The sequence below is a fragment of the Mirounga angustirostris genome, unplaced genomic scaffold, assembly GCF_029215605.1.
Source record: "Mirounga angustirostris isolate CCGP_5_RB_7025 unplaced genomic scaffold, mMirAng1.0.hap1 SCAF_2, whole genome shotgun sequence".
Lineage (NCBI taxonomy): Eukaryota > Metazoa > Chordata > Mammalia > Carnivora > Phocidae > Mirounga > Mirounga angustirostris.
Genome location: NW_026991710.1, coordinates 82,058,342 through 82,084,663, shown reverse-complemented (window position 1 = coordinate 82,084,663; position 26,322 = coordinate 82,058,342). Strand labels below are relative to the sequence as shown.

Genomic DNA, 26,322 nt, shown 5'->3' with positions numbered 1-26,322 from the left:
TTTGGTACTCCCTGTGAGAGACATTGTTAATTGCCTATTAATGCAGATAATGTTTCCTTTCTCCTTGCTAACAGAACCCCAGGCAATAAATGATAATTAGCTGGAGCCAATCATGATCTTAACTAGTTTTCTAGCTTCCCCTGCTGCTAGTGACGGCCATGGGACCCAACCTTGGCCAATGAAAGAGGAGGGGAAATCTGACAGAAGACTCCTGAGAAAATGTCTGTCTTCCTGATAAAAAGGGACAGACATGGCTGATACCATCCCTACATCCTTCTTTATGACTGACATGAAAATGTGAGGCCTAAAGCTAGAGTAGCTCTTTCACACCAAAGTAGCAAGTGAACTGCTGAAGGCCAAGAGGATTGTAGAGACGCTGGTGCCGATCTTGCCAAGCTAGCTACCTGCCTCCTGATATTTTGTTACATAAGAAATTACCTCCCCCTGCTGGCTCGTATGGTACATTTAAGTGAATTTTAAAAAGATACCCATTATTGGTTGCTGTTAATGTTAATTAACTAATGTTAATTTTGGGGGGGTATGTAATGGTGACATTTTTATTCTTAGGAAGTGCGTACTCAGTATATGTATATAGGGGTAAAGTGCCACGATGTCTCCAATTTACTTTCAACTGGTTCAGGAGAAAAGTGAATAGAGATAAAGCAGATATGGCAAAATATTAATGATGCATATAGCTGAAAGGTATACGGGTATATAAGTCTTTCAACATTTGTATGTTTGAGAAACATTAAAATAAAACTTTGTGGGAAGTAAGGCACTCCTTTTTCAAGACACTACTTCTCCTAGTTAGAAAATTGCTATGATACACTCATGAGGTTAGAACAAAAACACTTTTGTGCCATCTGCCAGAAATTGTCCCATTGTTGGAGTCAAAATTAAAATTGAGTAAAAAGCTTCAAAGGAATAAAACATGAATGGAATCCTGTTATGTATATACTTACACAGCATACAACATAAACAATTGTAGCCACTGGACCTGCCTATTTGTTTAAGTCACCTTATTTATTTTTAAGGATTTTATTATATATTTGAGAGAGAGCATGAGCAGGGGAGCAGGGGAGTGTGAGAGGGAGAAGCAGACTCCCCACTGAGCAGGGAGCCCGATGTGGGACTCGATCCCAGGACCCTGAGATCATGAAGTGAGCCGAAGGCAGACACTTAACAACTGAGACACCCAGGCATCCCCCGGTTGAAGTCACTTTAAATGAGGTATTATGTCACACTCAGCTGGAAGCACTGCTGACATACATGCCCTGTGTGTTAGTTAAATCCATGCCCCTCAGATCAAGACACTCGTACACATTAAGACATACAGGTCTTTTTTGTTTCTTTCTTTTTTTTAATTCCCCAGCTAAAATAATTGGCAAGAAGACTTTTAAAATCATTTTCTTTACAAAACAACTTACCAAAAACAATTTACTCTTTCCTGTGAATAATCAAATTGCACAGCCGAACATTCTGTCAAATCTAGGATCCGAATTGGTTCTGGTGACTTTAAAAAAAAAGAAAAAAGGCAACCTATGTCATCACAAAAAAACACACAAATTTGTTCATCACTTAGTCCCCTAAAAATCTTCCACTGCATGCACCTGTCAATTTTACTTTCACTAAGGGTACTGATCACAGAGAAGCTTAATCAGGGAAGTCATAACCCCCGGTTTGGGGATTGGCTATTCATGAGACTGGATGTTAGGAAGACTGTCTTTATCAATTTAAATTTAGTAGAGGTATTTTAAACATGGAAGGGAGTCATATTTTTTCTTCCGTGTTTTTAAACTTCTACTTTCTCAGAAATTTGGTATAGGGAAAGTGAGAAGAAATAAAATAATTTCAAATTGGCTTAATGAAATGGGCACGGGAAATGGACAGTTTTTTGTTTGTTTTGTTTTTTGTTTTTGTTTTTTTTAAGTAGGCTCCATCCCCAGCATGGAGCCCAATGCAGGGCTTGAACTCACAACCCTGAGATCAAGACCTAAGCTGAGATCAACAGTGGGATGCTTAACCGACTGAGCCACCCAGGCACCCCAGAAATGGGCGTATTTTTTAAAAATCTTTTAAAAGATTTTATTTGACAGAGAGAGACACAGTGAGAGAGAACACAAGCAGGGGGAGTGGGAGAGGGAGAAGCAGGCTCCCCGCTGAGCAAGGAGCCCGATGTGGGGCTTGATCCCAGGACCCTGGGACCATGACCTGAGCTGAAGGCAGATAGTTAACTGACTGAGCCACCCAGGCTTCCCATGGACATATTTTTAATAAAGGGAGAAACTGCTGCAGAGAGAGCTCATACATCATGACAAGAGAACAATCCCATTGCCCTAAACAAGGGGATAATGTGCCCCGGGCAGCTAGTTTAGCCAGTGTCTGGGACACACATCTCATCCTTGCAAAAGCACTCTGCTCAAGGCTCCTGGCTGGCTCAGTAGGCAGAGCATGCAGCTCTTGATCTTGGGGTCATGAGTTCGAGCCCCATGTTGGGTGTAAAGCTTACTTAAAAAGAAAAAAAAACTCTGACCCTAACAGGAATCAAGAATTCACATTTCCAATAATTTATTAGTGTTTCAGGTGCTCATAAGGAAAATTTCAGAGATTTCAAAGGCAGATGTTCCTTCCATTTAGAGAGCTGATTTTTTATTATGTTCAGTTAGAGCTAATTTTTAAAGGGAAAATGTATTATCATGTTTCTCACCATCTGGTCTTTGAAGTATTTCAGTTCATTCCTGTGCAACGTGAACCATCTTGTTTTCCAGGTCTGAGAAAAAAAAAATAATTAAAACGTGTAGGTTTTGGATCGAGGAAGGTAATATTTGAACTGGACAATTTCCTTTCATTTGAAAACTATCTAAAAGATTAGGTACAATAAAATATTGTTGCGGTAAGTCATTTCTGAAGAAAAGCTTCAAAATATCTACAAAAACTAAAATGATTCCATGCATGAAGTTCATAATGAAGGCAGAGATATTGACATATTTAAACAAATAAGAAGAAATAGTCTATCATAAATATCCAAGTTGACATAACAAACCACTAGATGTCTGTCTTATTAACTCTCTAATAAGAATAGATACCATTTTGTGAGCACCTACTGTGGGCTAGATACCATCCTTGGAGGTTTATGTGTATGATACCCAATCTTTACACAATGCCAAATATTCTCGTTTCACACATGTGCAATAGGAACCTCAAACCACAGGATTTTCTAAGACTTGCCTAAGAATGCCATGGTATTGGTGGTGGGGACTATTGTTACCCACCTTCTCCCTCTTACGTACTAACTCACTCTTATCTTGGGCAGCAATGTGCCCAGTTACAAGAAGTAACAGAGAACTCGAAAATAAATATGCTATGAGTATAAATACTTCTTACCCTTAGGGAGTATCCTGTCTAGTAGGGACACAAAATAACCAAATATTTAGGTTGAATTCAAGTGGGCCGGTACCCATGAGAGAGGTTAAGTGCCCTCTTAAAATAGGGAGGAGTGGACATATTCCATGAAGGCCTTCTGGAATATTAACATGAAGCAGCATAACTTGACAAGTACAATTACATCCATGGAGGGACAGTCGGATACCCCAGACTAGTAAAGTTTTAAATTGTGTTTTCTTTGGGATTTGATACAGTTACATTAATGCCAGTGGTGTTTTGGCCTACTTTTAGTAAACATTTCATGCAATTTTGACTTCTTCTTTGTTTAAAAAAAAAGAAAAGAAATATTCTAGAGTTAACTTGCTACTTTTCATCCTGCTTGTTCCATTAAAAGGACTGTACGTTTTGGGAGGTCTTAACGGGAGGCTACTCTCACATTTGACTTTGCCAAAGAAAAGTCAAGTGATTTTCCAGAATTTTGACTAATATCAGTTGTAAAGATCAACTCTTGAAACAGAAAAATATTATAGCGGGTCAAAATGAGTAGGCAAATACGCATTTTTAAAAAATGTCAAAGCAAGAATTGCTTTGAGACGTCTCTGTGGCGGGGGCTAGCAGAAACATGTTTTCTTACCTTGACCAGGCCCCCCTGTTTGGTGAGGTAACCTTCTTTGGTGCCCAGCTGAAAAAGAAAAGCACCAAGTGAAGCCCAGAACTATTGCAACATGATTTTTGTCTTTCTATTTCTGTCCTATTTTAAAATGAAACACTGATTTGCCTTTGATCTTTAAATAATCGCCTTACATTCTTCACCCGGCACTTGAAAATCCTCCCTGCGTTGTGGGAGACTGTTTTCAGACTGGGTCATTGGGGGGAATTCTGTAGCAAGAGGCAACAACTGAAAGACTCTCTTCTAACCTGAGATAGCAATTTGCAAGCAATAAGCCACATCCCATCACTTGTAAAAGTCAGTGTTTGGCCGAGTGTATCGTGTGAAACCCAGCTGCTTAAATTGTTGCAGGGGTATTACGCACAAATATATGCACGCGCTCATACACACAGGCACTGACGTTGGGTCAATACATATGGGAAACACTGGATGAAGTAGAGGGATTTCTTTACTTCCCAGAGAATGTATTATGCCAGTATGCCTTGGGAATTTTAAGAAGGAACATGAGAAATAGCATTTCCAATATTTATTTTATCACATGATCCTCCCCCATTCCAGGCCCCCCCCCTCCCCGCTTTATTCAGAGACCATCTCTTGAGACCTCTGTTCTGTGGAAAAGACTTTCAGGAACGCAGATTTATTTACACTTGATTTATCTAAAAGGGATTTGAAGTGACAATGAGTCATTTCTTAACTCATAGCATTAATTCAAGGGTAACAATATCACACACGTAGCTAGTGCCTATAAAATGTAAGGAATGGTGGGGAACTGGGCAAAGAGAAATAATGCATAAAACAAGAACCCTAAGATGAAGAAATTTAGAACTTCATACAGTCCCAAAGAAACTGAATTCCTGGGGCATCTAGGTGGCTCAGTTGTTAAGCGTCTGCCTTCGGCTCAGATCATGATCTCAGGGTCCTGGGATCGAGCCCCACATCGGGCTCCCTGCTCAGCGGGAAGCCTGCTTCTCCCTCTCCCACTCCCCCGCTTGTGTTTCCTCTTTCACTATCTCTCTCTGTCAAATAAATCTTAAAAAAAAGAAACTGAATTCCTTGTAGGACATTTTGTTCTAGAATGATGTTACATTGGTAAGATAACAGAACAAAGAGAAAAATGTTGCAGAAGCAAAGGGAACAGAAATCTCACAAAAGGGAAGCTAAGGAAACTGACATTTTATTTATTTATTTATTTTTAAAAGATTTTTATTTATTTATTTGACAGAGACACAGTGAAAGAGGGAACACAAGCAGGGGGAGAGTGAGAAGCAGACTCCCCACTGAGCAGGGAGCCCGATGTGGGGCTCGATCCCAGGACTCTGGGATCATGACCTGAGCCGAAGGCAGACGCTTAACGACTGAGCCACCCAGGCGCCCCAGAAAACTGACATTTTAGACTGGGACCTATTCTACATCAGGCTTGTGAAATAGATTATCTCACTTAATCTCCACCAACACAACCAATTGGTCTTTCACGTTTCCCAGGTCCAGAACAGAACGGCTCATTCCCATCCCCCAAACCCACCCCTCCTGCCACCTTGGCCATCTTGGTAAACGTCAGGAGGACCACTGTGTGACTCTCTTACGCGTCCCACATTCAATCTGTTGTAAGTCTCATCTCTTCTACCTCACAGCACACCCTGAAGTTCACCAGTTCTTATCCCCACTCCCCAGTTTCAACTACCACCATCTCTCACTGGACTGCTGCAACAGCCCCCTCACCGGTCTCCTTGCTCCAACTTTGGCCACATTCCATTTTCCACTTAGTGGGGACAATGGGCTTTTTAAAAATTTTAAGACTTAAATTATGTTGCTCAGAACTCTTCATAATTTCTTCTGGACACTTAGAACAAAAATCAATCCTTTATCTTGTCCTACAAGGCCTTTCATGTTGTTTAAAGGAGACACAGCTGACATTTTGGACAGGAGAATTCTTCCCCATGTGTGGCAGCATATTTAGCCTCCATGGCCCCTGCCCATTGCTGGGAAACAATTCTCCAGGGGCTCTCATGTTTCTGTATGTCTTAGGAGCAAGGCACCAACAGCCCTTTGTTCCAGACCCGTATGTATTTTTTTTAAAGATTATTTACTTATTTATTTGAGAGAGAAAGAGAGGGAGAGTGTGCATGAGCAGGGGGGGCGGGGGAGGGTTAAGTGGGAGGATGGGGGGGAGAGGCAGAGGGAGAGAGAGAAGCAGACTCCCCGCTGAGCAGGGAGCCCAACTCCCAGCACCCTGAGATCATGACCTGAGCTGAAGGCAGACATTTAACCAACTGAGCCACCCAGCTGCCCCTCAGACCCATTTTTAAGCATGTTTGTAGAGCAAACAATCTTAGAAGATGGAGATCATGTCTCCCTCCACAGGAAAAGGCAGCCAACCAGCAGTCTGCCATGAAGCCATGCAGCTTTGTTAGTCTACAAGCAGGGTAAAGTGTCAGGCTCTTCACAGTTCCTGATGCCCGCTAATGCCAGGAGTACCCCCAAAGCACTGCAAATTTCCCAGCACTCAGCTGGGCAGCGGCACTTTGAGAACCCCACCGCCTTACATGATCGACCCCTCCTTCCCTCAGGAATCTCATCTCCTACCACATTGCCTCTCGCTCACTTCATGCCAATCATTAGGATCTTCTTGCTAGTCTTCAAAACACCCCAATTTAGTTCCTACCTCAGGGCGCTTGTCCTGTTCTCTCTGCCTGCAACACTAGAAAACGTTGATCATTTTCTGTCTGTATTAATGCACAATAAACTCCGTGGATTTGTCATTATATAGTGTGGGTGCAGCCAGGCCCCACCAATCCCTCACCACTGTTTTAAAAACTCCATTATACAGAACCTTCTGTGCATAGGCATATTGAGATACTTGGGCAGGAGAATCCGTCCGATCCTTGGAGTGAGCAAAGGTAGGCAGTAAGGCTTGCAGAATTTGGTTTAAAGAGGCCTATTTCTACCTAAGGATGCTAGCTCTCCTGCTTACACCAGCTCTACAGATTAGGTCCTGCATTTTAGTGTTGATAAAGAGCACACGTAGTAGGGTATATGGTACAACTGACCCTGGGTGGGGATCTTTAGGGGGAGTGTAGCCGAGGAGAGTGTGAAGTTACATGGAAAGGACAGATGAAAGAGATGTTGAGGGGCGCCTGGGTGGCTCAGTCGGTTAAAGCGACTGCCTTCGGCTCAGGTCATGATCTCAGGGTCCTGGGATCGAGCCCCACATCGGGCTCCCTGCTCAGCAGGAAGCCTGCTTCTCCCTCTCCCACTCCCCCTGCTTGTGTTCCCTCTCTCGCTATCTGTCTGTCTGTCAGTCAAATAATAAAACCTTAAAAAAAAAAAAAGAAAAGAAAAGAAAGAGACGCTGAGGTGACTGGTGGCAGGAGGATGGATAAAGAGGAAAGTCAGGGAGGGGTGGGTTGGCTGGAAATCAAAGAATTGATTAGGAGGTACGTCTTGATTTGTTCTTTGGTCCGTTTTAACTTGGGACTATTTATGGTCTTGCTTTCCTCAATTTTGCTAGTTCTGGGGTTTGATGCTTCCTCCCCTAACTCTAACAAAGCTAAAATACCTCTTTCAACCATTTCCAAGATTTTTATTTTTGAGTCGATGGAGCACAGAAACAAAAATGTAACGTGCACCGTGAACCAGGCGACGCTCCAAAGCCACAAAGACAAGTTATGATTCTTGTCCCCAGAACTGTCAGCCCCCCCCCAGGGGGGGTGTTGGGCAGACACATGCACAGGTAGTTAGCAACCCCCCCGCCCCATGATTGCAGGATAAAGGCAAGCAGAAGGTGCTCGGAGCACAAAAGAGGGCCGTTTTAAAGAAAGCTAGGAGGGGCCCAGGAAGGCTTCCTGAGAGACACTGGTCTCTGATGCCCGTCTTGAAGGATGATGAGGGGACTACAGCGGTGTTGGCAGCATGTCAGAGGCGGGGAGGGGAGAAGGAGCACGGTCAGGAGAATGCACACTGGTGTGAGCGTGGGAGTAACACAGGTGAGACCAAGGGACGAGCAGGCCAGATGGGCCAGGACAACAGTGGGCACCGCCAAAGGTTAAGTGGGGAGGCCATGTGACCCATCTGCTTTTTAAGAAAGATCTCTGTGGTGGCAGGGTAGAAACTGTCCTGCAGAGACAGGAAGGCCACACATTTATAAATGTCACTTGTAGCTGAATATCTTCAAGGGATGATTTTTTTCCAAGTGTAATGGTTGCTGTCTAGAATTGGTTCTTTGTACTTCGTTTGTGTGTTGCCTTCTTTATTATGCGCACGAATCCTGGTATCTTGCACCAGGAGTATTCGGCAAACAAGGAAGAGAGAAAGAACAGGAGAGCCGTGAGCACAGTGCAGGGGTGGGGGAAGCGGTGCCGGGAGGAATGTTTGCAGGTCACAGCTCACAGAACAAACAGAAATGGGCTCTTGAGGAGCAATGAGTGCTCAGGCTGCGCTGAAACTGAACAATGGTCCGCGCTGCAAAGAAGTGCAAATGTTTTCTGTCTGTTCCCTTCCTTCAGTGAAGGACAGAAAAAATAGGAAAAACTAACATCCTGAGGTTTTACAGTCAAAGTGGGGAATATTTTTCCTCCACAGACAATTGAAATGTTAAAAAAAAAATTTTCTTTTTTTTTTTTTTTAAAGAAGCAGGCTTCCCGAGGAGCAGGGAGCCCGATGCGGGGCTCGATCCCAGGACCCTGGGATCATGACCTGAGCCGAAGGCAGACGCTTAACGACCGAGCCACCCAGGCGCCCCCCCCCAAAGAATTTTTCTTAATAGAAGAAACTCGTGAAAGAATAACAGTGTAGCCAACTATGTAAACATCAACACTATCGCCCATCCTAAGGAAGGACAGGAACGTAAGTGCCACTTTCGAAGTATTTAGAATCCTATGGCTACGGCGCTGTAGTTTTTGATGATTTACCCTGATCACAGGAACTGAGTCATGGGCTTCACACTGGATGTTCCTTTCCAGGTTTTATATCCCAAGGTAGAATTTTCGAGTGAACAAAAGTACTTGTAAAAGTATCTACTCTTCCTTGCATGGTAGGCAATGACTTACGGGTCAGCCACTTACAGAAGGTGCGGTGGGCACGAGGTCACTTTCCGTTCTGCCCGTCTGCATTGCTGTGTGAACCCGGACAGACTCGTAAATGCAAGGTTCTTCCACTTTTCTTGGGTAGGGATGTTTCAGGACAATCAGAGTGCCTGAGTGAAGACAAAAGAACATCATCAGAGAGCAGCCCCAGAAAGAAGGCCCATGTGCTAACGACCAGAGACTGTGGCTAGATTTTAGCCTCTTGTGTTCCCATCTTTTCACTTGTTCATTTTCTCGACGTTTCTCAAGTTCCAGCTATGTGCCAGGCACTTAAGGTGGACACTGGAGATATAAAGCATGATGAGCTGATTTCTGTCCTCCTAGGGCTCAGACAGAACTAGCAACGGATATCACTTAACGGGTTGCCATTTCAATGAACATCAGGGTGATGAGACCAGGGTCAGAGATACGGGCAACGCTTGCTGGGGGTGCCCGGGGCCCCCCGAAGACCCCTCCTATGGAACACTTCGGAAAAGCTTTCATGGAGGAGGCCACATGGATCCAGACCTTAAGCTGTAACTGGAAGTTTTCCAGGTAGGCTTTATAAAAGCCATGAAAGTAAAACCCAACAAATGCACTGGGGTATGAGAGGATTTAGTCCATAGTCCTTACTTCTCACTGGTTTCAGAACAAACTCGTAACAAATCAGTGGGTCTCAGAAACAGTGGACTCGTTGCATTGCCCTTACTGTCTCCTACCACCTAATTAACAAAATAAGCTACATGAAAATTTGCTTTGCTCAAGTGAACATGACCTGAACTGGCTTATGCGTGATTGCCTTCACTTCCATCTGGAGTAGAAGATCAGGCAGAAAAAGGGTTTCAACAGGGACCAGTCTTTGGGGGCTTGGGCGCGTCCCTCCAAGGCTGAGAGCACTTCTGACTCAACACTTCTGAACTTCCCCCACTCTACACCCTTCCTTTCCCCCAGTCGACTGGCTGATCAGGACTAGATCCTTTACAAAAAAAGTAAGTTAAGGGTTTCTTCCCCCTTGCTATGGTTTTTTGCTTTTTATTTCACTGGGGTCTTGTAAAGGCAGGCCCAAGATTGTGCCAGGCATTCGGGGAGATGTAAAGAATTTAGTAATACATTGAACAAATACTTATTGGGCTTTACTATGTGCCAGACACTTGTCCAGGCAGTGGGAAGACAACAGCAAACAAAGAAGGTATAGCACCTACTCCTCTGGGAGGAGAGCCAGGGAAAAAAATGGTAAGAAATATAATATGTCAGGTGATAGCAGTGTTATGGAAACCCTAACAGAGCAAGATAAAGGCATAGCAGGTGATGGGGGTGGCGTCGGGGAGAGGGTGATATTTTACAGAGGTGGTCAGGAAGGCTTCTTTGAAAAGATACTTCAAAAGATTATAGAAAGTGTGGACCCTGGGCGCCTGGGTGGCTCAGTCAGTTAACTGTCTGCCTTTGGTACAAGTCATGATCTCAGGGTCCTGGGACAGAGCCCCGCATCGGGCTCCCTGCTCAGCGGGGAGCCTGCTTCTCCCTCTGCCCCTCCCCCCGCTCATGCTCTGTCTCTCTCTCTCTCAAATAAATAAATAAAATCTTAAAAAAAAAAAAGTATAGACCTTGAACTGGAGTAAGAGGGACAATGAGGACAGACAGCGACCACCTCTGCAGTTAAAAAGCACACGATAATAATAATACACCTACAAACAAAGCCAAACGATTCTACGGTGCTCGGTGCTCAAGTATGCACGACGTACTGACTGCGAAAACCCAACGGTGGCCTCTGATAGCGGGCCCACGGGACGCCCCACTGTCACTTGAAAAGGAGCACTGAGAAAAGCCAGGAGAGGGTCTCCGACCTTGGAGACTCTGGCCTCCTTCTTCTGCATCCAGTTCACACCCGTATGACTGGGATGACAATGAAAAATGGCTTTCACAGGTATCTGAAGCCTCGGTCCCGCGCTTGTACATTGTCAGCGCTCTCTTGTCAATGTGATCCTTTCATGAGAGCAGTTCCAGTCATATCAGGACAAGGGGCCAGCGACAGGCTTCGTGTCAGAGTCATAATGAAAGCAGAGACGCCTAAATCAAGAGCAGCCGTTGCACGGGCTCAGGGGCTGTGGGACACCATCATAACGTGCCAGATGCTCGTGCACGTGGGTCTGGCTCCCAGGTGCCCCCGCCCCAGAGATCCCCCCCCCGCCGCCGCGATGTGCCCGGCGGTCACCATGGCCTCACAGAAAGAGCCACCACTGCCACTCGGTACCTGTTGACCCTGGACAGTCATTCTAGCTTCTGTTTCCTCCTCGGACACCTAAGAACGATTACCCTTTCTTCACAAGGCGGTTCGAAGCACTGGATAAAAAGTGTTTGTGAAAGGATTATGAACAGGTGAGATGTTATTATGCTTTGATATAAAGTATTTTTAACTTCTTAAACGAAAACCCAATGATCGCATCTCTGGAACATGCATTTTTAAATGTCGAGTTAAAAAAGACCTGTGTGTGACATTCTGCCAAGAATGAAAAGGGCAGTCTCGTAGCCACGGACGGCAGCTCTTACGACGCATGGGCGCCTCCTAAACCCTTCCGTCCGACGGTGGAGGCGAGGGGCCTGGAGCCCGGGGCTCAAAGCAGTTTTCAAGTTAGAAAAAATGTGAACTCTCATGCTTTCTCTTCAGAGATGATGCAAAAATGTTCATCCTTTTCCGTATGTTTAACATGAAAATAATTTTTTAAATGATGCTCCTGAAAGATGTACCTAGTCGATCCTGGTTTTGCAAGTAACCGAGCAAACTACCCGTAGTGGCTTCCCATTGCTTCTGTAACAAATCACCACCACCGTAGGGACTTAAAACAACTCGAATTTATTACCTCACCGTTCTGGAGGTCAGAAGTCTGAAATGGGTCTCACTAATCTAAAATCAAGGTATTGGCAGGGCTACTTTCCTTCTGGAAAGGCTCTAGGGGAGAATCCACTCCGTCTTTTCTAGCTTCTAGAGGCTGCCGCCATTCCTTCCCCGGTGGCACCATTCCTCCAACTTCAAAGCCAGCAATGGTGTGTGTGAGGCCTGCCCACACGGCCATGTGTCTGGGTCTCCCCCTACTGCCCCCGTCTTTCACTTATAAGGACCCTTATGATTACAGTGGGACCACCTGGAAAACCCAGGATCACCTCCCCATCCAAAGTCAGCTGACTAGTAGTCTCAATTCCATCTACAAACTTAATTCCCTCTTGCCATGTAACGTAACATATTCACAGGTGCAGGGAGAGAGATGGGCATCTTTTTGAGGGGGGAGGCATTTTCTTGACTACCATGTATCAGTGCCTGGGAGGTAAGCATAGCCTTGGGGGCCAGTTGTGTTCAGTGTAAGGATCTCTGGGCAGGGGTGCTACCTGAGCCACAATGCTGGACCCGCTTGGTATATAAAGCCATTGCCTTTTCAACAGGTGCATTTCCCACCCCTGAGAGTCTCTTCAGAGCAGGTATGGTGCCAAGTTTATCTTTTTGTCCCCACCTCCTGACAGAGATGCTAACATAACTTGATCAGTGAGTGGATAAATGAATGCCACAGTAATTCAGAGAAGAGCCTGGGAGGAGGCAGCCTCCCAGGGCCACGATCACCCTGCCCCGGGACGAGGACAGGACCACAACATCAAGTACAGCTGTCCAAATCTCCACTGGGGGGGAACCATATTCTATTTCGAAAAACTCTTCTAAAGTTTAACCAACAAAAGGTAAACTGAGGGAAATGATAATGAGTCAACAGGAAAGCAGAATTGAGTATAGATCGATTTTAACTAGTAAGACCATGAATGAGGCTAGATTGAATGGTGGAACGAAGAAAATGGCAGTCTACTTATAAAATGATAGCTCCCACCGATAGTCCCACCTCCTAAAGACCGGTCTTCTTAGCTGACGGTTTTGCGCAAAGAGAAAACAATACATGGACTTCTTGGCATGGCTGCTGGGCTTACGATGATTTCCCCTTCTATAGAGACTGCTGCATCCTTGTACACCAGGGTAGATCCCCACAGACCCTGGGCGTCCCCCCACAAACACCTTACCCGGATGCACTCACGGGACTCACTTCCCGGGGATCTACTTAGTTACTTCTCTGGAAAACCCACTAACTTCAGTTTCTGAGCTACATGAAGGAGACTGTTTTTTCCTGCCTTTGACATAAAACGTGATCTCAGAAACTCTCGGTGGAGGTACATTTTTGAGGTGATCAGAGAGGGACGAAGGGAGGCTTTTCAGTTCGCTGAAAGCTTCAGAGTTGCCGTGATCATGAGGCTGATTCTGTATTGTCTCTTGATGTTCATTCTGGGACAGAATACTAATATCTTTACCAAAAAAAAAAAAAATATATATATATATATATATATATATATATATATATATATATTCCACTTCTCTCCCTGTACTACTCTCCTCCCGTTTTTTTCGTTTTTGTTTTTTTAAATTCAACTAGCCAAGGTTAGTTTCTGTTATTTGCAATCAAAAGAAACTTAGAAAATGTAGCCACCACAGACTCATTATATTTCCACCTAAGGTCCAAGGTAGGGCCTTGGCTCCCTAAGGGAGGAACTCGGGGTGAGTGATACTCAGGCCAAATTAACTCCAGGATTTGGTTGGAAAATTCAGATACAAAGCCACAGGAGGCAGGGGCTGGTAGAGGGAGGAGAGAGGAAACCTGGCTGCAAGTTTCACTTCAGTTTCTGAGCTACATGAAGGAGATTGTTGTTTCCTGCCTTTGACGTGAAACCTGGTTTCAGAAGCGCTCCGTGGAGGTACCTTTTTGAGGTGATCAGAGCAGGACCAAGGCAGGCTTTTCAGTTTGCTTTGGCTGCACTGTTAACTTACAGGACACCCACTCTGTATGCGACATTGTGACATTGCATGGAAGCACTCCCTGGCTTGTATCCCTGCAGGACCTCAGCAACACAGTAAGAACAGCCTCAAACCTCAGGCACTGGGATGATATCTGCAATAGAGAGTAGTTCAAGAGCACACATAGCTCTTAAAAGGGAAACTTTTATGCACTAAAGCACCTGCTTACCCATCAGGTTTCTCAGCCAGATGGTAAGGTGTTTGAGGGTGAGGATGATATCTGATTCATCGCTCTGTTGTCAATACTAATAATGTGCAGCTCATAGTTGGCACTCCATACATATTTGTTGAATTAAATTAAAATAAGACCACATCCACCCGTGTTTTGTTATTGCCCTCGGGTTCAGAAAACAAGCTTGGCAACTGGCATGTCCATGGCAGATTCCTCGGTCACCTCCTGCCAGTGGGAAGTGGCTTTCTAGAGGGAATGACAGGAATATTCAAGATCTTTGTCCTTTCTTCTTTGCAACCTGCTCTGCAAAGGAACTCGAACCCATCATAAAATGGTGCTGGTGAAACTATGTTCATTTACTTATTCAGGGGCTTTTAAGTTTCCATTTCCAGTCTCCCAGGGAGAACAACACAGAGGAATGAGAAGCAGGTCAGTCACCCAGGTCAGAAGATTCTGTTAAAATACCCAAGTCAAGTCAGCTCACTCTTTTTGGAGTGGTCACTTGATCTGACCTTTCATCTGAATCCACTGTGGAACTGGCTTAAAATTTGGAGATGACATAAACATTTGATAAACTCACATTCAGTCGTCTCTCACTAACTCTTCATGATCTACCAAAGAAGGTACAGCTCTTGCAAAAATATGATGGAGTGAATTACCATAAAAATGCTTCATTAAAAGACAATAATAATGATTATTTATGCCATGCTAAAAATTATTTTTATAGTCTTACATACCTAATCTCATTCAATCTTCACCAGCAAGTCATGACCTATTAAGACATGAACTATTAGATCATCAGCTCTACTTTATAAGATGATGAAACTGAATCTTAGAGAGGTTACATAATTTGCCCAAGGACATCCAGCTGGGGAGTGGTAGACCCTGTTGTTGAATGGGGAGTTCATGTGTTTACTCATTATACTATATTATTCTCAGCCACAGTGGCCACACCATGGAAATTCTCTATGGCCTGTGAAATATACTCCATTGTGGGCAAGAGAGCATATATAGGAATCAAAATTCAAAGAAATGGGTTCTTTAGGAGGCAGCTTGAGGAATGGAGATGTGAGTTTTTACCTCAACATTTCTCACCAGGCCTCAGTTTCTTCATTTGTAGAGGAAAAATGAGATGATCTATGGGCTCCCTTCCCATTCTAATAGCCTATAAATCTAGTTGAACACCCAGGCCCAAGGCAGGAGCAAGAAATACCAGGACGTTTGGTAACCAGAGATGTGGCCTGTTTCCTGTAAAAGTACACTATCCATTTGAAGTACTTTCCTCCTGGGGTCACTGTATCTTTGTGCCTCAGTTTCCCTTTCTTCCACCTTCCCATTCAAACTTTACATTTTATTTTACCTGATTGTATTTACAGAGGCTGTTTTGTATCCTTTCTGGAGGGACATAAATAAGATGGGCCTATGTATGTTTTCTAGTTGACCTTTTTCTAAGATTTCCTCCAGTGTAATTTCTCAAAAGGCCATTCATGTAAATAAAATAAGAACAGCAGTAAATACAAAGACAGATGCTCAAACTGAGTCACATTCTTTGGAACGATAGCTTTACATCACATACCAAAAATATCATTACAGACCTTAAGGAAGAGCCTGGGGGAGAGCCCCGCCATGTCCTACAAACATTCTCATAGGTCACGGTGGCCGGGATCTTCCCATCCAAACCCACTCGAGGTCACACTGTGCCATGGTGACCGCATGCTGCCGTGTCACGGGTAGACCAGGAGACGTAGGGTGAATGGAAAGCCCCTACGCTTCAGAGCAAGGTTGGCCTGGATCCCGCTCGCAGCTCTGATGCTTGCCAGCTGGGCCCCCTTGGCCAAATAACTCAGAATGTCTAAGTTCTAATTGCCTCCTCTGAAAATGGGACCACTTTCACATGATGGCGGGTGGTTCAGAAGATTCAAGAATTTGGTATATGTGAAAACATCTGATAGAATGCTAAGAACACAGTGAGCACTCCACGGATGTCGCTTCCCTTCCCTGTCTGCTTTTTCCTTTTCGATCATGCCTCATTACAGAGCAAGAAAATTTCCTTTTTTGGCGAACATAAACTAAAGAAGTGATTCTTGGTTGTGGTTTGGCAGAATTCTGAGCTGTCACCAATTGTTTTCAGAAATGTCACACAAGTCTCAAACTACAATTAATTTCAACTTAATTATTCTTAAATGCCACCTGGGTAAAAAGGCTGGTGTTACAAAATAAAATAATATTAACTATAGCAGTTATCAAGAGGTTGGGAATCCCCACATCAAGACAAAAAGAGAAGTGGAAATTTGACATTTAAGAGAGAACCAGATAGGATCCTCAAAACTGAGAACCAATTATTATAAAGGGTAAGCACAAACATAGCACTCGACTTGTATCATTTGTTTTCATGCTAGGTAGGTGATTAAAGTCACAGCACAGTAATTCCTATAATACATTGTATATAACTATTTCATATACAGAAGTATTCTAATCGAAACAAAAGGTAATAGGAAAGGTGAGTTTTGTTCTAATAATATTTGGACACTTAAGATAAATGCTGTCTAGGGGCCGCCTGGGTGGCTCAGGCCATCAAGCGTCTGACTTGGGCTCAGGTTATGACCTCAGGGTTCTGGGACAGAATCCCGCATCGGGCTGCGCACTCCACACTCAGCAAGGAATCTGTTTCTCCCTCTCCCTCCCCTTCTCTCTCCCTCTCTCTTTCCCCCTCCCCCTCTCCCTCCCCTGCTCCTTTGTGCATGCCTGCTCTCTCTCTCCAATAAATAAAATAAAATAAAATAAAATAAAAATTAAATGCTGTCTAAATTTTCAAGATTATATATATGAAACTTAGCTAATTACAAGAGGATTCAGTAAAAATGGATAATGGACCAAACATATCCATGCTAATAAAAAAGTCTCAAATTTCCAAGTCTATTTGAGTTGAATTTAGAAGCCATGTACACATATGAAGGAAGTTTTACATAGCAGCCTATGATTACAAGTGAAAGTCAAATTCTGAACTTAATCATTACCGAACATACATACAACCCCTAGCATCATTTCAAATGATGCTCTGTATAAATTTTGGAAGCAAAAATTAATTGCCAGAAGTTCGCTGGTTGCCGTGTTGCCATGTGCATTGCAATGCAGGCTTTGGCAATGGGATGAATGGGAAACCAATATGACACGATGAGATGTTGTGGATAATTAGTAGCATTTATTCTTTTACGTACTGGGATGTAGGATCAGGGTATGAAACTGACAAAAATCCCTCTTTTCATGGGATTTACGTACTACAGCAAAGATTTTTTTTTTATTTTTAATTTTTTTTGCAAAGATTTTTTAAAAAGTGAATTATGCAATATGTTAGAAGATAAAAGAGCCACTGAGGAAAGTACAGGAAGAGAACATGTTAGATGTCTCTATGATATACTTGGGAAATGATTGGAATTTTCAGAATATATCTTAAGAGTGTTTATGGGTGTCAATAGAGAGAAATTAGAGGGAACAGAAACTTTCATGGAGACTGGAAAGGTTAAATGCAGATTATAGCAAGGGAAATTATAATAATAGAATATTGAGGCTGTCAGGAGGCTTAGATCTTGCTTAGGAAATCTTCACTCTTCTGATTAGGAAACAGAAATCCTGAGAGTTTAAAGAGTAGAAAATAGGAATAGAATAGGAAAAAAGATATCTTAAAATAGTATTCTTCCCTTGAGGTTAACACTTTTACGTCTCCTGAGTACAAAGATTTTCTTAGGACCTAGAGCCTAAGGGAAACTTGGGTTTCCCTCTATATTATGTATAGCTGTAAGGTGAAGTGAAAGGCTATTGGTTATTTGGAGGTTCCCCGCCCCACCCCACCCCCACCCCCCACCTCGTTGCCCTAGAAGGTAAGGCCATCCTGGCCAGTGGATAAGTGTGGGGAAATCTCTCTTAAAAAAACTCACTCCCCAGGCACTGCAGAGGGATGCTGGCCTGATGGGGGTCTGGGCTAAAAGGAGTGGGCTGACATACCCAGTTCGAGTCCTTTCCATTCCTAGGATCTGAAGGTGAGAACCCTGGCAGGCCTCATCCATCATGCAGGCAAATACTTCCCTTGGTAATCTTTAATCAAATGAAAACTTAAGGAATTTGCACTTCATCTGATGGTGAACAAGAAATCATCAGCCTGGAGGTTTCCTGATCACTGAGGGGTCAACACCAGGAGCCAATACTTACCTGAGTAAGAAGAGACCTATTTTTAGAAGGTGGCATCCTGGTTTCCATTCACTGTTATTCACAGGTCACAGTGCTGACTGTGGCTTCTGAAAATCTGCTGGGCTTACAAGTCATCATGACTTCAGCACCTTATCTTGTTTCCTAAGGCCTATTACTCCCAGAGGGGCAAAACTAGAACACTCACTTGTCATGGGTTTTTCCCCTTGTCCCCAGCCTCAGTGGCTTTGCCTTCATCTGGCTGGGACAGATAATTGTCTTTGTGTAAAAAAAAAAAAAAAGAGGACTATTTCAGGGGCAGTGGAATCTAACTCAAGGGCTGGCAGTTAGTAAGCCAAGTACATACCCATAAGCATCAGGCACCTGTGACAAGGGTTCAAATAATGGCAAATTCTCTGTTGGATAATGATGGAACAGAGAAGATGCAGCAGAGAGGATAAAAATCTTAGTTTCCTGAGTTTTAGTGCAATACATAAAGTAGTTATGGTTAATGTTAATGATACAGCAAACTTTAGCTTTGGATAAAACTACCATAGAGTCAGGATTATACATTTTTTTTTTTTTTACAATCCCTAATGGATTAATGGTAAACCTTCTTTAGTTAGATTAATGTATTTACAGGGAAACTGAACGTATTTACAGGAAATTTCATTGTCCTGAATTCAATGTCAAGGAGCCTTGACTTTGGCAAAGTCTTAGATGATCCTCTTGCCTGGAGATTGGGCCTGTGCCAGAAAAGTTCAACCAGAAACCACTACCTTCACTTTGGTCTTAAAGTTTTTTGAAATGTGTCGATCATAGATAGAGTGTGCACCTTTTCCCTAACTTGGAGAAACTTCAGGAAGAAACACAGAGAATGATCCAAAGGGTTAAAAACAGAGTCTAGGAGGAGAGTTTAAAAGGAGGAAGCTGACGTTGCTTGGAGGAAGAAAGAAGGCTGCAAGATAACACTTATCATGGCCTTGAGGCTACACAGAGTTCCCTCTCAGAGTTATCTATCCACTCATCCACTCGTTCACCCAAAGTGTCATGCACCGTATCAGGACCTGGGGGATGTGGAGGAGGACACCAGCAGAGGCAGATAAAACGAAGTCTTTAGCTTCAAAAATCTCTTCTCAATTTCTAGTGACTGAGAAGTGAATAAAATTGCGCATAGGGTTGGAAACAAGTAGGAAGTAAGTCTGCAGTGAAGGGATTTGAGAAATTGAAAAGCTTGCCAATGCCAAAGGAGCGATGGAAATTAAATAATACATTCCCACCTGCCATGTGTTTACGAGAACCACTGCTGGTTAAATGGTGAAGTAATTTTCAGGGCCGACTGGAAGAAGTTCCAACAGAAAAAAAAAAAAATTAGAACTTCAATTTCATAGTCTGCAATCTTCTATTATACGCCTTGTGTGGTCAGTATAAAGCAAGGCAACTATTTTGTGGTTTCCACTGTGCTTTTCATCTACACTTGATATGAATCAGGGTCTATCCAGGCCACAGAAACAGCAGAGAAGGAAAAACCAGTGATGGCATCTCTCCCCACAATGAAGTTAACGAAGAGCCCACTGGCAATGTTTCCCAAGAAAACATGTACAAATTCACGGTAAAACAGTGGTGCTGCTAAGTCCTGAGTTCCTCTTCTGCCACAAGTTCTGGAATTGCCCAACTTTTGATTAACTGAGAGTTATCATCACTTAGGTCACATAAAATTGTAATTCTGTATCACAAATATAGGGCTGATCTGCTTACTTTATTGAACTGGTACAGAAAATCAAGTTAGATAATTCAAATACCAAGCTAGCGTGTTTTGGGGTTTTTTTTTTTTGAACTAGAATATTCTAGTTTGACTTTAACCACTCAAACAGGAAAATTCAAAATTTTCCATCCGTCTTCAAGTCCAGTGTAAAAACTTACAAAAACCATGACGATAGAAACAGAATCTTATGGTAAAATAAAGGCCTCGCTCAAGAGAGCAATTTCTAGTCAATATTTGCAATATTCAGTGGTCTTTGTGGAAATTTAAGTAAGAATTTTATTTTTAAAATGCTCAAAATTATGTAATGGGTTTCCCCAATATGCAAACTGCCCATACCTAAAATTATGAGGAATCAAAAAGTTGTTCTAACCTTTCTTCTTTCTTTGTTGATTATTGTTATAAAATGAATAGACTATTTTTAAAAAATTGGTACTTTAAACCAGTCCATTAAATAACACATTCTAAGAAAACTATCTACTTTGTACAAAGCATATTGTTTTCTCCTAATGATAATACTGATATATATATATAGATAGATAGATGCATATATCTATATATATAATTTATTAATGTAGCATATGGCACGATAATTGGAAAAAAATTGTTTCTAAACATATATCATTATGTATCATAAGCACATAATTCAACAGAAGTGACAGCTACTTAATGAAATCCTCCCTGTCCCTCCTCCATCCTGAAACAATGTCTCCTAGGTTAAGTATCTATCTGTTCATTGCTTACCTGTCTCACTTCCAATCAAAGGCTGATTTGCAAAATGCTTGACAAAATCCTTTAAAGATGAGAATTCATTAAAGCCAAATTTAAATGAATATCCGGTATATTCAACATGAAAGTGTTTGACAGAGTCTTTGGCTCTGAAAGGGAAAAAGAAATGCTTAAGGTTATTTAACAAATGAATATCTTTTTTTGAAGAAGGGAAATATAACCTTAGGTACTAGCATTTTAGAAGGGTTAAGCCCTTCTAAAAACTGAGAATTACAACACAATTATTGAAACCACTGGCATTTTTAAAGCACTAGTTTTTTGGTGGTTTTTTTTTTGGCAGAGCTCTTCTCAATTTTTCACTGTAATGGAAGACAAGAGACAATTCTCCCTGTGCACTGTCTGACTTACCAAGAGGGTCCTTGAATGGTACCCCCTTCAAGGGCACATGTTTAAGACCGGCAGAGAATAGGGATGATAGAAATCTCCCCGGCTTCTTTTTGGCTCTTCTCTCTCTCAATCTTACTTGTTTGGGAGCCAGTCTGAATTCTGCTTCTGTCACTTAATTAGTTGTGTGAGCCCCACCCTTTTCTTGCCATGCTGGTTCCACTGCCTACTGAATAAAATACTCAATTTCCTACAATGTCATTTTCCACCTCACTTTTGGAATGAAGCAGAGCATTAAATAAATTATAAATTATAAGTATATATAGTTATATATAAATTATATATATTATTTATATACATATACATACATAGATATATATTATTTGACTCCCACTATTCCTCTCTTCTCTACGAATGGCCTGCTCCAACTTTAGCACACGTCAGAAATCAGAATCACCTGGAGGGCTTGTTAACACCCAGATTTCTAGACCCTACTCCCTGAATTCCTGGTTCAGTACTTCCAAAGTATGGGGCCCTGGAATTTGCACCCTTAACACGGTCTCAGGTGGCCTGGGGACCCTGAGAACTGCTGCTCTAATCCAAGTGGACCTACAGTTCTAGAAGTTTCTACCGTTGTCCCTCAGCTCTTACAGTTCCCTTCACCTGCAACATCATCCCTTTTGTTTCTGATCAGGCGTCAGTTCAAATACCACCTACTCTGACAATCACTGAATGATACTTCCATCCTGAGTTACCTGCTTCGCTCTCCTCAGCCATCCAAGCACTGATCTTGCTTTCTTTCCCATGGGTTACTGCACTCTACCTTGTAGAGAGCTTCCTGTGCAGTGTCCCACGGCCCCTGGGCGATACTTCCTCAGAGCAAAGTCTGGATCTTCTACAACACTCATCAACTTAGTCGGCATAGACCGGAGGCTCTCTAATACTTAGTGTTAAGGAAGTGAACCAATGAATGAGTAAAGTCAGCCATTCTTTTGATCCAGGCTGTGGTTCCTGTCACCTCTGTTGGTGGATATTTATTTTTTTTCTTCTAACAGCATTTCCAAGTGCTTGTCTTGGAAATTAGTGAGTTATATTTTGCATTTTTGCACATATGTGATATATATATGCCACCTAATTGTAAGAAGCTTCTGATCTAATTGTTCAGATGAGACATCTACAGGTGAAAAGTTAACATTCTTTGATCCAATACTTCCACAGGTTTGTTTGTGATTTTGGGGAGATCTATGCATTAAAGGATTTGCAGCCTAATCACCTGATGAGATTTTCACCTTTGCTATCCATCAGAGAAAGCACCATCCCTGCTTCCACCCAAGCAGAATTTCATGTCTGATTAATACTTTTCCCTAAATGTTATTTAGAAAAATCTTAAGCAAAATGTAGCAGAGTAACATGAAAAATGTTAATGAATGTGTGCTCCTGCATATGTGTGTTTTCTCAACGACCCTCTTATTTACCCCATCACCCTCCCACTGATTTCTCCCACTGCCCTTAAGAGTCGGCCTCTACACTTCTGCTCCCAGGAGTGAAGGTGTGGCAGGCAGCCATCTATCATGACCCCGATTCTCAGTCCCTGGACTACATCCACCTTTTCCCATTTATTCAATAAAATGCTAGTGTAGATGCTGCTGTGAAGGGATCTTGCAGATAATTCAGGCTCCACATTAGCTGACCGGACAATAGGGAGATTGTCCGGGTGGGCCCGACTTAATCACATGAGAGTCTTGGTAAAAGCAAAGAGTTCTTTCTGGCTGGTCACAGGAGAGGAGATGAGAGAGACACGCTCTTGCTGGTCTAGAAGGAAGCTAACATCTATGCTGTGAACTGCCTGTGGAAGCTACTTGGCAGGGGGCTGTGGGTGGATTCCAGAAGCTGACCCTGGTCCCTGGCCAATAGCTAGATGGAAAATGGGGAGCTCAGTCCTACAGCAGCAAGGAAATGAATGAAAAGGAATGAAGCAAAAAAGAAGAGAATGAAGGAAGAGGACGCAGAGTCCCAGCTGAACCACAGCCTCAGCCAGCACCTTAGTTTCAGCCTGGTAGGAGCCTGAGCAGAGAAACTGGAGAGCCCGCCTGGGCTTCTGACAAACAGAAACTGTGAGATAATCAATGTAGTTGTTAAAGCCACAACGTTTGGGGTAATTTGTTAAGTGGCATAGAAAATATGGAAGTCCAGAAGCACAAAGAGAAGATAAAAAAAATTAATTCTTGGGTTTTGAGCTCATAGACACCTGCCATCAATGATGTAGGGAAATATTTTGAAGCCAGTTTTAACCCCTCTCGGAGTGAGAGGAGGCTTAAAAAAACAAAGCAGAACCAAAACGGTCTCTAAACTGGATGAAAAGAGGATGCACAGAGAAAGGAGTGTAGATGTTGCTACTGAGTTAGTGACGGGGTCCTCACATCCCTAGTCTAAGCAGAGGGCAACGTCCCATAAACCCAGAAAGACTCGCCACATGCCCGCAGAAGCCAAGGTGACAGATGCTGACCGAGAACCAACGCCTCCCCCGGGTTATCACCTGGCGAGGTCATCTTTCCTGATCAGGAGGCCAGCCAGGAGGAAGCAGGGGAGGAGAGAGATCCCGGAAGGACTGGGCCATCACAGGTTTGGGCTGCACAGGGACTGGATTAATTTCATTAGCCTTCAGAGGAAGTGGAGCTTGGAGAAAGGTCGGGCCATTTATAGGGAAAAAAACCTTAAAATTTGCCTTACTGCCTGCTTGAGTTTGCGATTATGAACGCTGCCCAGTCACAAATCATTCTGATTTTCCAGGGGAAGCAAGGAATATTAAAAGGGCACTGGGCCAGGTTTCAGGGATTTGGATTCCGGCGCTGTTTCTACCGCTGATTTATGGGGTACAAAGACACTTTAGCACTTTGGGTTTCAGTTTCTCCAACAGGCAAGCGAGGCATTAAACAATTCATAAAGTGTCCTTCACCTCTCACATTTTCTTCCCTGCTGAGGGAAGGAGGAAGAATGTTTCTTACCGTCTGCCATTCGGAGCTTGGAATCCTTAGAGCTGCAGGTCTACCAGGAGTCAAGAGAATCTTTTTCTGGCAATGTAAGAATGTTGTTATCTGGCAATGTGAGTGTGATGATAAAGTCAACGGCCGTGTAAGGAAGAGATGGGACGACACTGAATTCATAGAGTTCGTAAGCAACCTACCTCACAGAGAGAGAATACAGCCCGGTCCTTTCATTGCTGTCCCTCAGAAGGTAGCTTCCGTCACATCCGTTTGAGAGGAGAAGAGCCTCGGCCGCGTGGCGTGTGAGGTTGCCGTGATACCACCTAGGAAGGAGAGAACCACACTTTCACTCGGGACTCCCCGCAGGTGACTCTTCCTTCACTTGGTTTTCCTCTCCAAGATGACCTCAGCAATATTCTCCACCATAGGTAGCCCACAGACCAAACTCTCAGCCCAAACATCAGGACAAGGAACTCTCTGGGCCAGGCTGAGGGGAGAGTAGAGAGAACTGGCGAATAGGAGGGTTATGGGTTGAATTGTGTCCTGAAAATCCGCACGTTGAATTTTCCCAGTACCTCAGCATGAGACCTTATTTGGAGATAGGGTTGCCTTTAGCAGGTTATAATGAGATCATTTAGGGTGGGCCCTAGCCCAGTCTTCTTATAAAAGGGGCGTATTTGCAGACAGACTTGCCAACAGGGAAAATGCCCTGGGAACGCGAAGATGGCCACCTACAAGTCAAGAAGAAAGGGCTGGAACAGATCCCTCCATTACAACCCTTGGAAGGAACGGACACCTGGATTTCTGGCTCCTGTCCTCCAGAACTTTGAGACAATACCTTCCTGCTGTTGAAACTGCCCATTTTGTGGCACTTTGTCACGGCAGCCCTAGCGAACAGACATACAAGGTTACTGTGTCAACAATCTTTTTTTCAAAGTCCAAGTCAAAAGTAACCGTAAGAATAAGGTTTGGCCAGTTTTCTCTCTTCCGTTTGCTCTCTCGCTCATGCCCTCTTTTGCACGGGCAGAACCACCTTTGCAGTGTTGGCAAAGCACTGAGCTACTACACTGGAGTCCACGGTCATGAGTGAGATGAAGTTGAACACAAGGAATTCAGATGTTTGATACTGACATGTAAACCCCATCAGATAGTGTTTCAAACTGACAAATATCTGAGGAGCCAGACAAGTCCCAAGGAGATTCAAATTGATCTATGTGTTTAGAAAAAAGTTTGTTTCAGAAAAGGTAACACCGATCCAGGGTAGGAAGAAAAAAAAAACCCGAGTAGGTCAAAAAGAAGACTCAGTAAAAATAAAGCCTTGTTCTCACCCTGAATCCCCAGTCCCCAGAGGATACCAAAGTCAACCATTTTCCTGTCTTTCCTCCTCAGAGACATCTATGCATCTAAAGGCATTCTAGTACATCCCCCCACCTCCTAATTCTGTGGAAATAAGAGCATTCTAGGCACACTGATCTGCACCTAGCTCCTTTCCCCTAATTACAGATCTTACACGTCTTTTTAAGGACTCGCCAGAGGTGGTCCAGTGTGGTGGGTTGGGATTGCGGCCCCTGGAGTTGGCTTGCCTGAGTCCTATCCAGGTGATAGACCCCTCTACCAGCTGCACAACCTTGGGCAAGGTACATAACCAGTCAGAGCCTCAGCTTTCTTACTTCCAAAACAGGATTCACACTAGCCATATCCCATAGGCCAGTTGTAAGTACTGCACACATTAACACACATGAAATGGCCAAAACAGGCCTGGCAAACAGCAGAACTCAGGACATGGTAGTTGTTACATAAAACCACTGAGACCCACAAAGCCATAACTTGTGATACACCCTCAGTGGTGTGATTTTCTTGTGGCTCAAATATAATTTTTTATTACCTTGAATTTATTTGGGATAACAGGAAGCTAGGTCCTGGGGACAGTTACTGCTGCTCAGGGCAGCGAGAAGGGGACACAGGCAACTACACTATGCCAGTGATCAAAGAGCCAATGAAGAGGTATGGATAGTGTATGAGAACTTCAAGGAAGAGGGGCACCTGGGTGGCTCAGTTGTTAAGCGTCTGCCTTCGGCTCACGTCATGATCCCAGAGTCCTGGGATCGAGCCCTGA

At 43.4% G+C, this 26,322-nt stretch overlaps 1 protein-coding gene and 2 long non-coding RNA genes across 4 annotated transcripts in view; 2 read left to right on the top strand and 1 right to left on the bottom strand.

The window, feature by feature from the left end:
* DAPP1 (dual adaptor of phosphotyrosine and 3-phosphoinositides 1) overlaps positions 1–26,322 on the bottom strand; it is a 48,942-nt gene that overhangs the window by 2,688 nt on the left and 19,932 nt on the right. Inside the window, exons 3-8 of the mRNA XM_045880692.3 lie at positions 24,407–24,529; positions 20,854–20,987; positions 9,115–9,245; positions 4,019–4,066; positions 2,708–2,770; positions 1,428–1,513 (exon numbers count right to left, since the gene is read on the bottom strand). Of these exons, the coding sequence (XP_045736648.1) occupies positions 1,428–1,513; positions 2,708–2,770; positions 4,019–4,066; positions 9,115–9,245; positions 20,854–20,987; positions 24,407–24,529 (585 nt within the window). The remainder of the gene's footprint in view (positions 1–1,427; positions 1,514–2,707; positions 2,771–4,018; positions 4,067–9,114; positions 9,246–20,853; positions 20,988–24,406; positions 24,530–26,322) is intronic.
* On the top strand, positions 8,687–11,175 carry LOC135363624 (uncharacterized). The gene is made up of 3 exons (XR_010409478.1): positions 8,687–8,896; positions 9,460–9,669; positions 11,039–11,175. It is a non-coding gene; the product is annotated as an uncharacterized LOC135363624 (long non-coding RNA).
* LOC135363623 (uncharacterized) overlaps positions 11,331–26,322 on the top strand; it is a 29,349-nt gene continuing 14,357 nt past the window's right edge. Inside the window, exon 1 of one of the 2 annotated variants that reach the window (XR_010409476.1) lies at positions 11,331–11,490. This is a non-coding gene — a long non-coding RNA (uncharacterized LOC135363623). Of the gene's footprint in view, positions 11,491–24,444; positions 24,573–26,322 lie in introns of those variants that run through there. The other variant, XR_010409477.1, reaches the window with a different exon arrangement.